This window comes from Myotis myotis, unplaced genomic scaffold, assembly GCF_014108235.1.
Source record: "Myotis myotis isolate mMyoMyo1 unplaced genomic scaffold, mMyoMyo1.p scaffold_m19_p_8, whole genome shotgun sequence".
Lineage (NCBI taxonomy): Eukaryota > Metazoa > Chordata > Mammalia > Chiroptera > Vespertilionidae > Myotis > Myotis myotis.
The window spans coordinates 45204159-45217409 of record NW_023416390.1 but is presented as its reverse complement, the minus strand read 5'-3'; the positions used below and the strand labels follow the sequence as shown (position 1 = coordinate 45217409).

General features: G+C 39.7%; 1 protein-coding gene across 7 annotated transcripts in view; it reads left to right on the top strand.

Annotated features, from left to right (window-relative positions):
- MAP3K20 (mitogen-activated protein kinase kinase kinase 20) overlaps nt 1–13251 on the top strand; it is a 138969-nt gene that overhangs the window by 9840 nt on the left and 115878 nt on the right. For 5 of the 7 annotated variants that reach the window (XM_036319961.1, XM_036319960.1, XM_036319958.1 and 2 more), the window contains exon 2: nt 2809–3001. In XM_036319961.1, coding sequence (XP_036175854.1) covers nt 2843–3001 — 159 coding nt within the window. In that variant the 5' untranslated portion in view covers nt 2809–2842. Of the gene's footprint in view, nt 1–2088; nt 2639–2808; nt 3002–3034; nt 3255–13251 lie in introns of those variants that run through there. The other 2 variants (XM_036319956.1, XM_036319962.1) reach the window with 2 other exon arrangements.

The window sequence follows — 13251 nt, the reverse complement described above, 5'->3', positions numbered from 1 at the left end:
GTAGCTAACGGGAGATGTGCACTGTCAACCGAGAAAGTAAACCGAGAAAGAGAAGCCAGGAGAAACAAGAACAGGTGTTCACAGAGGAAAATGTGAAGGAAATTCTTAGGATGATGGTAAAGGGAAGGGAAGTTACAGTTCAAGTCAGGCCTCCAGAGCAGCCATTCTAGCCAGGTTGAATCAGGGTGAAGGGTAAGGAGGAATGTCTCCAAGGAAAGTACAGAATAAAAAAAATTACCTGATGTTTTTACTTTATTGAGAGTAATTTTGCAGTTCTTGGAAGAATTTGATGAGGTTAATAAGTGTTAGGTATATAAGAAGCTAAGCAAACAACAACAAAGCAACTAATAACTCTAGGAGAATCAAAAAGTTATCCAAGAAAGGAAAAGTTATTCAATTCTACATAGCGCTCCTGGGAATAATATTTACTTTGTCAGACTACTGTAAACCCTGAATATTGACTAGAGTCTAGTCACTACTAGACTAAATGTTACCGTGTAGTTGAAAGCTGGGAGGATTAGACAAGTGTGGCATATTGTGTGCAAAGAGATTAAGGGTAGTATATGAGGACTAAAGCCTTATCTTCCACTGACAGAAATTAATAGATAATATCTAAAATGGAACAACCAAGAAATTGCAATATAAACACATTTTTTTAAAGAAATACGTACAGAGGTAAATACCAGAAGAAAATGCTAAAGGGGTTGAAATTAGTTCCCTCTGGAGAGAAAATCCAGTGAGGAAAGGGGTGGGCACAGGAGTTCTAATTTTATTGTAAGCTTTGTAGTTCTGTTTTCTTTTTTGTATTTTTATAAATACAAAAAAATGATCAATAAAAACATAGGACTAGCATCTGTAACACTGAGGGAATCTTGCAATGGTGTTTCGCATTCTGTTGAACAAACTATTTAGCTTACATATTCCGTGTACCTATCTTTGCCACATTCCTAAATTTTACCCACACTTTTTTCTTTTATCTGATTAACCAAATATGAATTGAAGCGAAAGTTAGTAAGATAATTTATTGGCTCAAATATGTGTATGGACTGCCCCTGGGTGCTCGGTATTTTCTGCCTCTATTTTTACATAGATGCTAAGTTACCTTTCCAACGTTAGAGGATAAACAGTCTCCCCTCTTACCTTCTCCCCGAAGTAGAGCAGAGCTTGACTTCACATAAGAAATCACCATTCTTCAGTGACCTGCTCTCCTAAAATGGGATTGCTAGTCAGCTGCACAGTAAGATCTCTGAGCCGCCTGCTTACATCACTCGGCAAAGCTGCAAGCTGTTTATAAAGAAATGCTGTCAATTTGAGTAGATAGAAACTGCCCCCTCCACCTTTTTATTTTGAAAATAATCAACTCCCACAGAAAGATGACCAGGGTAGTAAAACGCCCATGCACTTTCATCTAGATTTGCTAGTTCTTAACATTTTGCCACGTTTGCTTCCCCTCTCTCTATACCCATTTTTTTGAGGGAGGGGGAGTTGAATAATTTTAAATTAAGCTGTAGGTAGCATACTTCAGTATGTCTACCAGCATATCTCCCAACAAGGACATCCTCAAACAAAACAAAAATACCGTTATTTGCCATAGATAATTTAATATCTAATATATAGTACAGATTCAGATTTTCCTAAAACCCCAGTGATACTTTTCTATAGATTGTTTTTGATCCCAAATCCAGTGATCACTCAGTGCATTGAGTCATTATGTTTCTTTAAGTCCTCCTTATTCTAGAAGTTTCCCTGCTTAAAAAAAAAAGAATCTTTCATGACATTGACAGTTAGGAGGAGGCCAGGCCAGTTGTTTTGTAGAGTGTCCTGTCCACGTGTTGCCTTTTTGCTCCCTCATTATAAGATTCTGGTTTACAGTGTTGGCGAGCGTATGTACACAAGCTTTCTCACCCACCTGCTTTTTATGCACGTTCAGAATTACAGTGTTCTGCTTTCTTGTTTGTATGTTTTTGTTTTGTGTTTCCTGCTAATCTGTGGTTTGGCCTGGGGTGCGGAGGGTGAACACTTACCTGGTGCGTCGTAAAAACACCTGAGGCTGCAGAAAATGTCACTCAAATAATCTCGGGGAGGGGACATCCGTTCCTCTGGAAACAAGCATAATATTTTTGTTCAACGTTCTTGGCAGAGGTCGTTGGATGACTTAATATACTGTAATCAGGGCAAGTTTTCTCCTCTTTAATTAAGTTTCTGCTACAGTGTACAGTCCAGGGAGCCACTTGGAAAAACACTTGGCCAGCTTCCCTGTCATCCCTAACCTGAACGCTTTTGCTTTCGGACCCTAAACGCTGACTGCGCTCAGTGTGCAGCGTTTGGCTCCCCTCGCGCCAGGATGCTCAGGGGCTTAGGTTATGTGTATTTTGCGTGAAGTGAGCACAACGTGGAGAGATGGCGTGCCTCACATGCCAGGGGAGCTAGGCCAGCTCGCTGCGGAAGGCACGCTTCCCGGCCGCCCGGCTTCCTGATAGGAGACCTGGTGACACAGTAGCCTTTAGGCAGAGCCCGGGGATGTGCAGGAAGTGCGGCTACAGGTTTTGTCAGGGGGGAAATCTGAGCCATTTCTCTGCGGACAGCTGTGTGGCAGAGTCTGGGCAAGTTGCTGCTGAATTTTGCACGGGCTGCCAGGGTAAGCGTTCTCCTTTTGATTTGTTTATAGTCCTGGTTTTCCTTCTCCTGAGTTATCAAGGTTCTTTCTGGAAGTTTCACGGGACTTATTGTACGTGACCTGAAGTGGGATTCAGAGGATTCATTCTAATAGACTTGTAATCCAACTTTTCTTTCTCTTTCTCTCTGCAGAGTTTGTGGAAGTATAATACTTTGTCATTATGCGATGTCGTCTCTCGGTACCTCCTTTGTGCAAATTAAATTTGATGACTTGCAGTTTTTTGAAAACTGCGGCGGAGGAAGTTTCGGGAGTGTTTATCGAGCCAAATGGATATCACAGGACAAGGAGGTGGCTGTGAAGAAGCTACTCAAAATAGAGAAAGAGGTAAGGTCCTTTCCTGCTCTCATAAGTGGTCACACTGGCGCTTATGTAAGTTTTTCAAGCTCGAGGCAGAGGTCACAGGCTGCCAGGGACCTAGCAAGGCCGTTTCCCAACCTCCATTCCGGGAGCCCCATAAATAGAAAGTGTTGCCGCGTGTGCTTTAGGGTTGATTTCTACTAGGCTCATCTGAACTGAGAGGATTTCTTTCCATGGCATGAAATAGACCGAATGTTCTCTGAACTCTCCTGGAGAGGAGGTAAGATTTCAGACCTTTTCTTTTCCCTCACCAGCCAAGAGGGGTCAGTAAAGAGTAGTGTGTCCAGTTTTCATCCCCCTTCCATTTTCTGTCCGTGAATTTGTGCTTTTCAAAAACAAAAAGCACTTCCTACTGAAGTATCAGCAATGCCAGCTTTTTGGATTTCACCTCTGCTTGAGGCCAAAAGTGATGGGCCTTGTTTAATAAAGAATTAACAGGTGCCCGACAGAGCTGCCCTGCTTATAAAACCAGAAACGGCTTTCAGAGTCTGGGATACGTGCTGGTCCTAGTCAGGCTCAAAGCTCATGGGCCCTTCATCTTTCTCAGGAACGTGGTACCGTGTCCCCCAAATTCAGCGTGGTGCCTTGAAGAGTGGGGCTGATGTGGAGCTGACCTGCAAGGGCTCAGTGCCATTGATAATTTTTAGTAGCTACCCTTGGGAGCTTGTCTTGGTCATTTCTATTTTCCTATTTATATTTCTACTAGTCCTGTTTTGGCTAGCTATTGTTCTCTTCAGTATCTTTAAAAGTGAACTTTTCCATAAATATCCTTTAATCTCCCTGAATGGGTTTTTTTTGTTTTTTGTTTTTTTCATTAATTGCTGTCAGTGCAACCGTAGCAACTGATGAAGGAAGGAAACCCAAAAGGCAGCACTGTGCGGCCTTCCCCCAGCCCTGCTGTGTGACTGTGATCACCAGCAGTGTTTCCAGTTGCTGGAGCGGGGTCAGAGGGCTCACCTCTGCCATGGGGTATCTGGAGGCTGTGGAAAGCTTAGATGTGAAAGCTTTTAGAGCCAAGTACGCGAAACAGAAGGGGACTATGCGGAATAAGTTTCCTCCTCCTCATTTCTTGATCAGCACAGTTTTAAATAGTAGCCAGGTAATAAGACCATTCCTTACTCTGGACTGAACCTAGCTTTTTTAATCTAGTGAAGTCTTTATAGGAAGCATTGTCATGCACCCTTTTTATCGTGGGAAATAGAGCTTTGAGAAATGTGTGGAGCCTCCCCAGAGGGACAAGTGAGATCCAGGAGATCAGATTCCCTATTTTTTTTTGTTGTTGTTGTTCTTTTCAACTCTGAAACCTCTAGTTGATCAGGTTAAGGGTAGAAAATAAACCAATTCCATCACATTTTAGTCAAAGAAGTATAGAAGTGTGCTAATATTTTTATACATTAGGTCATGCAACTTCAGTACAACGAACATACTATCTTTATGTGATTGTTGGATGTGAGACTTCATGAGACACGAAACAGATGTTGATAGGAAAACAATAATTGCAACACATTCCCTCCACCCCCCACCCATGCTTAATACCTTTTTCGCTACCTTTGAGAGAGCCAGGAAAATGACACAGGAAAGCACAGGGGTGTAGCAGGAGCTGGAAACTGCCGGGTGCTGCTCTGGTGTAAGCTTTTAACCTGCGTGGTGTCATTTGGAAATTGAGTTGGTTACAGTAAACTACAGGAGCATCCTATATAATAAAAGGCTAATATGCAAATCGACTGAACTGGGGAACAGCCGGTCTCTATGACGCGCACTGACCACCAGGGGGCAGACGCTCAATGCAGGGGCTGCTTCCTGGTGGTCAGTGGGCTCCCACAGGGGAAGCGCAGCTCAGCCAGAAGCTGGGCTCATGGCTGGTGAGTGCAGCGGCGGTGGCGGGAGCCTCTCCCGCCTCCACAGCAGCACTAAGGATGTCTGACTGACGGCTTAGGCCCGCTCTGGGGGCTGGGGGAGCCATCAGTCGGACATCCCCTGAGGGCTCCCGCACTGTGAGAGGGCACAGGCCAGGCTGAGGGACCCCCACCCCCTGAGTGCACGAATTTTGTGCACCAGGCCTCTGGTAACTCATAACTTGTAAGTAGAGAAAACAAATTCTATTTCAGCTTTGGGGCTTGGTTTAGTCAGTGATTATCAGTGATAAAGAGATATGGTAAATTATTACAGAGCAATATTGCATCCCACACCTACTGAATCAACAAGAGTGTAAGATACAGAAAATTTTTGCTTAGGGGATGGCAGTTATTGGAAAGGAAATATGCATTTCTTATGCAAATATTTGTTATACTTTATGAGGTAGGTATTGGCTTGCTGCCTAGGTGTTTTCTAAGTGGTAAGATAAAGGTAATTAGCTCTGGATTTTATTTTACAGATTCAGTTTCATGTCACTTGGTCATTTTTGCCAATGAGTTCTAGAAGCAATGGAATATTTAATAATGTGTACGTGGCTCACACATGTAATTCTTTAATTAAATATATGTTATGAACTTAGTAAAAGATGGAGAAAATATAGACCAAACTCTTTAATGTTGCTTATGTGAGAGGCTAGAGAAAGACTATTGATTTTCACTTTATTTGTAGACCTCTAGTCTAGTGAGTATATATTGCTCTCCTCTGCTTTAGTGCATACATCTGGATTGCTGCAATCAGTGATATGCTCCTGTTAGAAATGTAATTTGGTAAACTTTTAGAGAAGAGTTTAGCAAAATCTATTAAAAAAATCTTAAAATATTTCCTTTGAGACAGAAATTTTACTTCTGGGACTTTATCCTAGGAAATAGGAAATAATCAGAGATGTGCAGAAAGATGGATATAACAGGCTGTTGTTCATCCAACATGTAGAATGGTGAAGAATTAGAAACCCAAGTGTCCTATAACAAAATATCTTTTAAATTATGGTACATCTCATGTGAAGAGTGTGCTATTGAACTCAGTATATGTATATTAAACTCATTGTTTTGTTCATTTTAAATATGTTACAATTTTATTCATCAATTATATCTCAGTAAAGCTGAAAAAATGATGCTACATTTGTACAGCGGAATTCCATTGCATTTGGAAGAATATTTAAAGAGTTAGGAAAATGCATATGATACACTGCTAACTGGTTAACAAGTTATAAAACATTTTAATATGATCCCAGTTGTCTGCTTGGTGTCTGTTTTGTTTTTTTTTTTCTGATACTTTCTTTTGTTTTCCATATTTTTCTGTGATGATCTCATGTCCCCCCCCCCCAACATTTTATTATGAAAATTTTCAAAAATAAAGAAAAGTTTAAAAAGTTTTATAGTGAACACCTGTGTATCTACCATCCAGGGTCTGTCATTAACATCAATATTTGCTTTATCTCATATATACCCAGCTATGTATCCTTCCATTCATCAATCCACTTTGATGGCATTTCAAAGTAAGCTACAGGCATCAATACATTTCCCCTTAAGTTCCTGTAAGCATGCCTATTATTACCAGAGTTCAGTATGTGTTTGCAGTTTTGTTTTCTTTTGAGATAAAATTTACATACAATGAAATGCATGTATCACTCAGTTTTGACAAATGTGAGCCCATGTGACCCATATATTTACTTTTATAATTAAATTAAGTATTTAATTATAAAATATAATTAGAAAAACACAATTTTAAAAAGTGTAGCTCTGACAATCTGTGGCACTCTCTAAGGTTGTTCCAGGGAATTGAGTTTTATAAACCTCTTTAGTATGTCACAAATTACTGATTTTTCAGTCTCAATATGTTCCTCTAAAATGCTTAATCTGTACTTTTCCATAACAGTGCTACAGGATCTGCAGTGGTGATTTAGCTTGTTTATGTTAGTTACAGGTTTACCTATAGTGCACTATTTATTTTTGTTTTTAAAAAGTCTACAACAGGAAAAAATGATCTGAAGAATATATACCAAAGGTAAGAGAAGAAACCATTATTGTATCTTTTTGGAAAATTTCAGTTGAGCTGAGTTCAAACCAAATTGCTGAGGCTGAAATTGAAGCAAGGAGTGGAGAGGGCAAAGAAGGCCATTGTGGATCAGTGTCCCCTTCCAATGACTGCTGGCCCAGAGAACAGTCCCACACAACAAGTATTCATCAGCCTCACAGCGGGGGCTTTAGAACGGTTCATCGGAACAGCTTCATTTTACCCGTGCTGTACATTTGATGACATGTAGAACCAGACCTGTCTGTACATGGTATTTTTTTTTCCATCTGAGAGATGGAAACCTGCAAGCATTTGCATTAACTTGGGATTTGATATTCAACTGATAGTAGAAAACCAGATTTAAGTATGAGATGTGAACGAAACACGATTGCTTTTCATTTTCCCAAAAGAATTGAAAGGAAGTTCAATCCTCAAGAGATAAAATATGAGGCTTTTTCTGCATTTGCCTTGCTTTTTGCAAGGCACCACTTCCTTTATTTAAAAAACATTTTTTCCTTCCATGTCTGACTGTTGTGGAAATGTTGAAAGCCATATAAGTTTAAATTTCAAAACTGTCCCACATTGTAAATATTTATAAAGAGAGCTCAAAAATGTCAAAAACTGATGATAAGAACAGGAGCTACCAGTAACTTTTTATATAAAAGGGGAATATACCTGTGAAATAGAAAACACAATCTTCATATTGACACAAAACTAGGAAAGAATGAGAAATAAAAGCTTTTGTTATACAAGTTCTATCAACATGGCAGCATTTAGTGCTTCATAAAAACCTAGTTAATGTTGTTACTACTTTGTTAGTTCATAGGAGAGAGACCCTCTTTTCTTTGTAGTTCTGTCGCTGGCTTTTTATTAATAAATTATTTGCATTTGCTTCAGTTGTAGAAATGCTGTTGTAATGTTTTCCCCTGTCCCTGAACACAATAAAGAGAATTACACATTTACCTTCTTTGTGTAAATGTGTAATGCCTGCCTTGCCTGGCTCACAGTAACGTACTTGTTCCTTGCTGCTTGGCATCATGTCGCTGTAGACTCTCCTTTCACTCTCGTTCAGGAAAGCTGTCCTGTATTTCAGTACCCACATTTCCTTCATTTACTTTGTGGAGCCGTGAAAAGGCTAGAACACGGCTGTCCTCACTGTATCACTGGTTGTGACTGGCGTGCAGCTATGTAGTAACAGAACATCTTGCTGTACCTGATGTTTGACTTTTATAAATGCGCCTGCTTTCGTACCCCTTAGAGTGGCATGCCATTTCCACTTATGGGATTTTAAACATTTCCCTGTGCCATGTTTTGACTCTGTGCTACATATATAAACCATCACTTGAACTAGAGAATAAGAAAGCTAATGAGTTATTTTATTTGCCAATTAATGTAGGCATCATCCAGAAGTCTATATTGAACAGCTGTCTGTCACTCAGCTCTTCTTGATGAGATATTTCTGTTACTGGGAGCTTATAATCTATGGCACTCCAATGTGAACTGCTATAAGGAGATATAGAAAATTAGTGGTTACAAAATAGTCACAGAGGTGTAAAGTACAGCATAGGGATTATAATCAGTAATATTCTAATAACTATGCATGGTGCCAGGTGGGTACTAGAATCATGAGGGGAATCACTCCGTAAATTATATAATTGTCTAATCACTATACCTGAAACTAATATAAAATCATATTGAATGTCAACTGTAATTGAAAAAATATAAAAACAATAATAAAGTTAAAAAAAAAGTAAAGAGACATGGAAAATTGGACACATGTTGAACAAATATGTAAATTACATGAGTAAGCATGTGTTACTGATACTTCTGAAGGTAACACAAACCTTTTGGGAGAGGTAACTTTACAGTGAGGAAAAGCTACAGGAATGGTTTCTTCTGGGACCAAGGAGCGTCCAGAAAACTACCTGAGTTGTAAATAAAATTCTTACCATGTTATGTGGTGTGCAGTTACAGTAAGACAGACAGCACTCTACGATATTTTTCAGATTGTTGATGTCACCATAAAAATCTTTTATTTGCAAGAGAAAGCCCCTGTACTTACTTTTGCTCCTTAGTCATTTAACATTTTTTACATCCTTTCAAAACTTTGTTAGATTACTTGTTTACTTGCATGTGGAGGTTATTTTGGGCTTGTCATGTGAGGAACTTTATTGCAACTGTTATTTCAGCTCTCATTAAAGAAGCATTATTCTTGGTTTATTAAGCAATAAACATTTCGACTACTTAATGTTTATTCTCCAGCCATACACTAAATACTGTGCTGAATTCAAACCAATGCATGCATTTCAATAAAAATGTTGTCTTGATTAACTGGTGTTATACAAAGCCAGGCTCTTGCTGCTGGAAAAAAAATAGTAGGAAGCACGAATTGCATTTCTGAGATACCCAAAGTCTAATAGGCAGACAATTGAAAAATTGGAGGAGAGGAAGAGCCACCCATGAATACTCCTGATAGTTTCAAAATAGATAGGATTTGCTCTCAGTCTTCAGAATAGAATTACCTCACTTGTGTATTAAAAAGGTGCCAAGAATTTTCTTATCTACTTTCTGGTGTAGACAGGAAGTCACTGACATGACATTACCTAAGATAGGGACCTTCTTATCAACTTGTTCTCATTCACGGTTGAGCCCTTCTCCTGGTTAGGACACCCAGTTTCTGTTTGAACACTGTCATGGATAACATGTGAGGTGCAGGCTGTTCAATTTTGGAGCAGTTTCACTCTGAGGAAGTTCTTTACAATGTAACTTTCAGCCACTGATACTGGTTTCCTCTTCAGGGCCACACCAGGACAAATCCTAAGCAATAATAAACAGGGATCACCTTAGCTTTCCCTTCTTTTGTGAGATTTGCATAAGGTTTTTGCTCTCCTGAGTTACAGAAGACAGTTTGCCGTTCCTAGTCCACTTGGGAGCCTTTTCTTCTCCATGTGTACCTGGAGATCTTAATAAATTAGTTTGTCTTTGAATGAAAGGTTCTGTTCCATAGCAGCTGGGAAGGATTTTCCTGGCCGTGTTTCTCAATCTGTTTTTTTTCAGACCTGTTTCCAAAAAAGGAATCTAAGATGCTTTTCCTTAGCTCTGTGAATGTCAGATGTTCACTGATTCATGACCTGAGAAAAATTAAGGTGTCCTAAATGAAATGAGACTGCCGGAATTTTAATGACTTGAAAATATAACTCCTATCCCTGATACTGTTCTTCAGGAAAACAGCGCTCAGTAAAATTAGCTACATTAGAGCAGCTATACTGATAAGGATGAAAATGTCTGGGCAGTGTTTATGCGAGCTCTGTTTAAGGAGGGTACTGTACGGCCGCTCTGCTTTTGAAGAGAGATTATATTAAGCAATCAACGTACAGAATCAGTTTAACTCACTACATTTTAAAAACAAGCAGAACAGTGCTTTCACTAGTGGGAAACTGAATTTGTTATTGGAACTAGGGACGTAGAGTCTACTTTGGGGGGGGGGGGTTAATCAGGGGAAAAGGAGACATGTAAAACTTTAGACAATAAAAAATAAGTACTCAGATAAAAGAAAAAAGAAATACGTGTACATTTTTATTTTAATCATTGGGTGGGAGTTTTAAAATGTAATGCATAGTTTACTTAGCATCTCAACTAACTGCTCCAAAAGGATTTAGCTGCTGAGCAAATTTTTAGAGTTGTGAACGTGGAGAACATTTTCTCCTTAAAATTTCAGGGTAGTTTCTTAAGCCTATGTTCTTCCTTGAGACACACTTTATTCTCAGAGTAATTACGAGATTTTAGGAAGAGATCAAGAAATTAACATTAACCAAATTTGAGGTATGGAGTATTAAAATTTTATATTCTGCCTGGTTTTGAAAATAATTTCAGATTGTTAGTAGGTAAGATGAGTATATTTTTGAGGTTCCTGGTAAAATCCTCTGTACCTCCCCCAAATCTCTCACCTGAATGTAAGAGTAAGGATATAAAAGAAACGAACATGTCTTGAGTTCCTGTTCTTTATAGCCACTACTCTGAGCACTTTACATGTATTCTCTATGTAATTCTATTGCTAATGCCTCAAATTTTAGCATTGTGATTTCAGTCTTTAAGATGGTTTCCCTAATGAAACAGCAGCTGCCACTGAGAAAGGTAACTCCACATGTAAGTGATATCACTGAGTAAATGACATACGTGGTTTTTTCCCTGAGCACATACTTTTCAGGTGGGGAGATGAATAATTGATGCTGCAGGACTCTATGGCCGGAACAGATTACAAGGCAGCCTCCTTTTCTGTGTTTTGCCATCCAACAAATATTGAGTATTTGTTCCATGCTCGGCACTATTCTAGATAATCGGAGCCACATCAGTAACTAAAATGGACAAATATTCATGCCCTCTTAGAGCTTACCTACAAATGTGGAAAATATGGTCTGTTAAAACATGATAAAGACCCTTACCCCTCTTAATTATGGGCTGAACTTAGTTACTAACATACGAAGATTAGAGTACAGAAAAGAAGGAATTAGTAACGTTATAATGGACAAAACTGGCAGCCACCACCTTAGCCAAGTGAGCAGGGTTAACATCACTAGTGATAATTTATGTCAATGGCATATATATCAGTATGATGTGATGAGAAGAGTACTTCATCTTGGTGGTCTTCTTCCCCAAACTTATAGCCCCAGCCTAGTCATGAGGATAACGTCAGATATCCCAAACCGATGGACATTCTACAAAGTACCTGGCCAGTAGCCCCCAGACTATTATGGTCTTGAGAAACAGAGAAAGACTGAGAAACGTGTCATAGTCCAGAAGAGTTTAAGGAGGCATGACCATCAAACACAATTCAGTATCCTGAATTGGATTCAAGAACAGAAAATAAAGGACATTGGTGGGACAATGGTGAATCCAAATGAAGTCTGGAGTTTAGTTAACAGTAATGTAGGAATGAGGGTTTCTTCATTTTGACAAATCTACCCTGATGGTGCAACATGTTAACATTAGGGGAAATAGGATGAGAGTAACCATCTGCATGATCTCCTCAACTTTTCTGAAAATCTAAAGTTATTCCACAGTAAAAGGTTTATATAAAAATGTAAGGAAAAACATAGAGCAGTATAAAGGAGATAAGGAATGCCGAAGTTGCAAATTTAAATAGGTTAGTCAGTTATAGAGAAGGTGATATTTGAGTAAAAAGTTTAAGGAAGGCCCTGACCGGTTTGGCTCAGTGGATAGAGCATCGGCCTCTGGACTGGAGGGTCTTGGGTTCGATTCCGGTCAGGGGCATGTGCCTTGGTTGCGGGCACATGCCCAGTAGGGGGTGTGCAGGAGGCAGCTGATCGATGTTTCTCTCTCATCGATGTTTCTGGCTCTCTATCCCTCTCCCTTCCTCTCTGTAAAAAAATCAATAAAATATATTTTTTAAAAAAAAGTTTAAGGAAGGCCCTAGCCAGTTTGGTTCAGTGGGTAGACCATCGACCTGTGGACCAAAGGGTCCCAGGTTCGATTCCGGTTGAGGGCACGTCCCTTGGTTGCAGGCTCCTCCTCGGCTCAGGCCCTCGTCAGGGCTCGTGCAGGAGGCAACCAATTGATGTGTTTCTTTTCATATTGATGTTTCTCTCATCTTTCCCTCTCTCTTCCACTTTCCCTAAAAATCAATGGAAAAATATTTTAAAAAGATTTAAAAAAAAAAAAGAGAGAAAAGTTGAAGGAAGGAAGAGAGGGAGCAACATGAATATATGAAGGTAAAGCATTCCAGGCAGAGGCAAGTGCCAGGTGGGAGCATGTCTGATGTGTTGGAGAAACAGCAAGGAAGCCACTGTGTCTGGAGTGGAGTACATGAGGGGAGGAGAAACAGAACATGGGACCAGAGGGTAACAAGACCAAATGGTATAGGGCCATGTAAGAAACTGTAAAAGCTTCTGATTTAAATTGGGAGGAAATGCTGAGCAATCAAATACTTTGGAGTAGAGAAGTGAAATAATTTGATTTATGTTTTAACATGACCCCTCTAGTCACTCTGTTGAGAAAAGACGACATGGGGCAGAGGTACGGGCAGAAAGGACCAGCTAGGAATATAACCCAGATGAGAGATGTCTGTGGCTGGGGCCAGGAAGGCAGAAGGAAGTGATTGAATTTGGGGTGTATTTTAAAGGTAGCCCTAACTAGATTCGCTCACTGATTGGACATGCTCTGTGAAGGTAATCAAGGAAGTTTCACAGGGCTTGCCCCGAGGAGAGGGAAGGACATATTTGCCATCATGTGAGATGGAGAGAACATGGGTGGAGCAGGTTTATAAGAGCAAT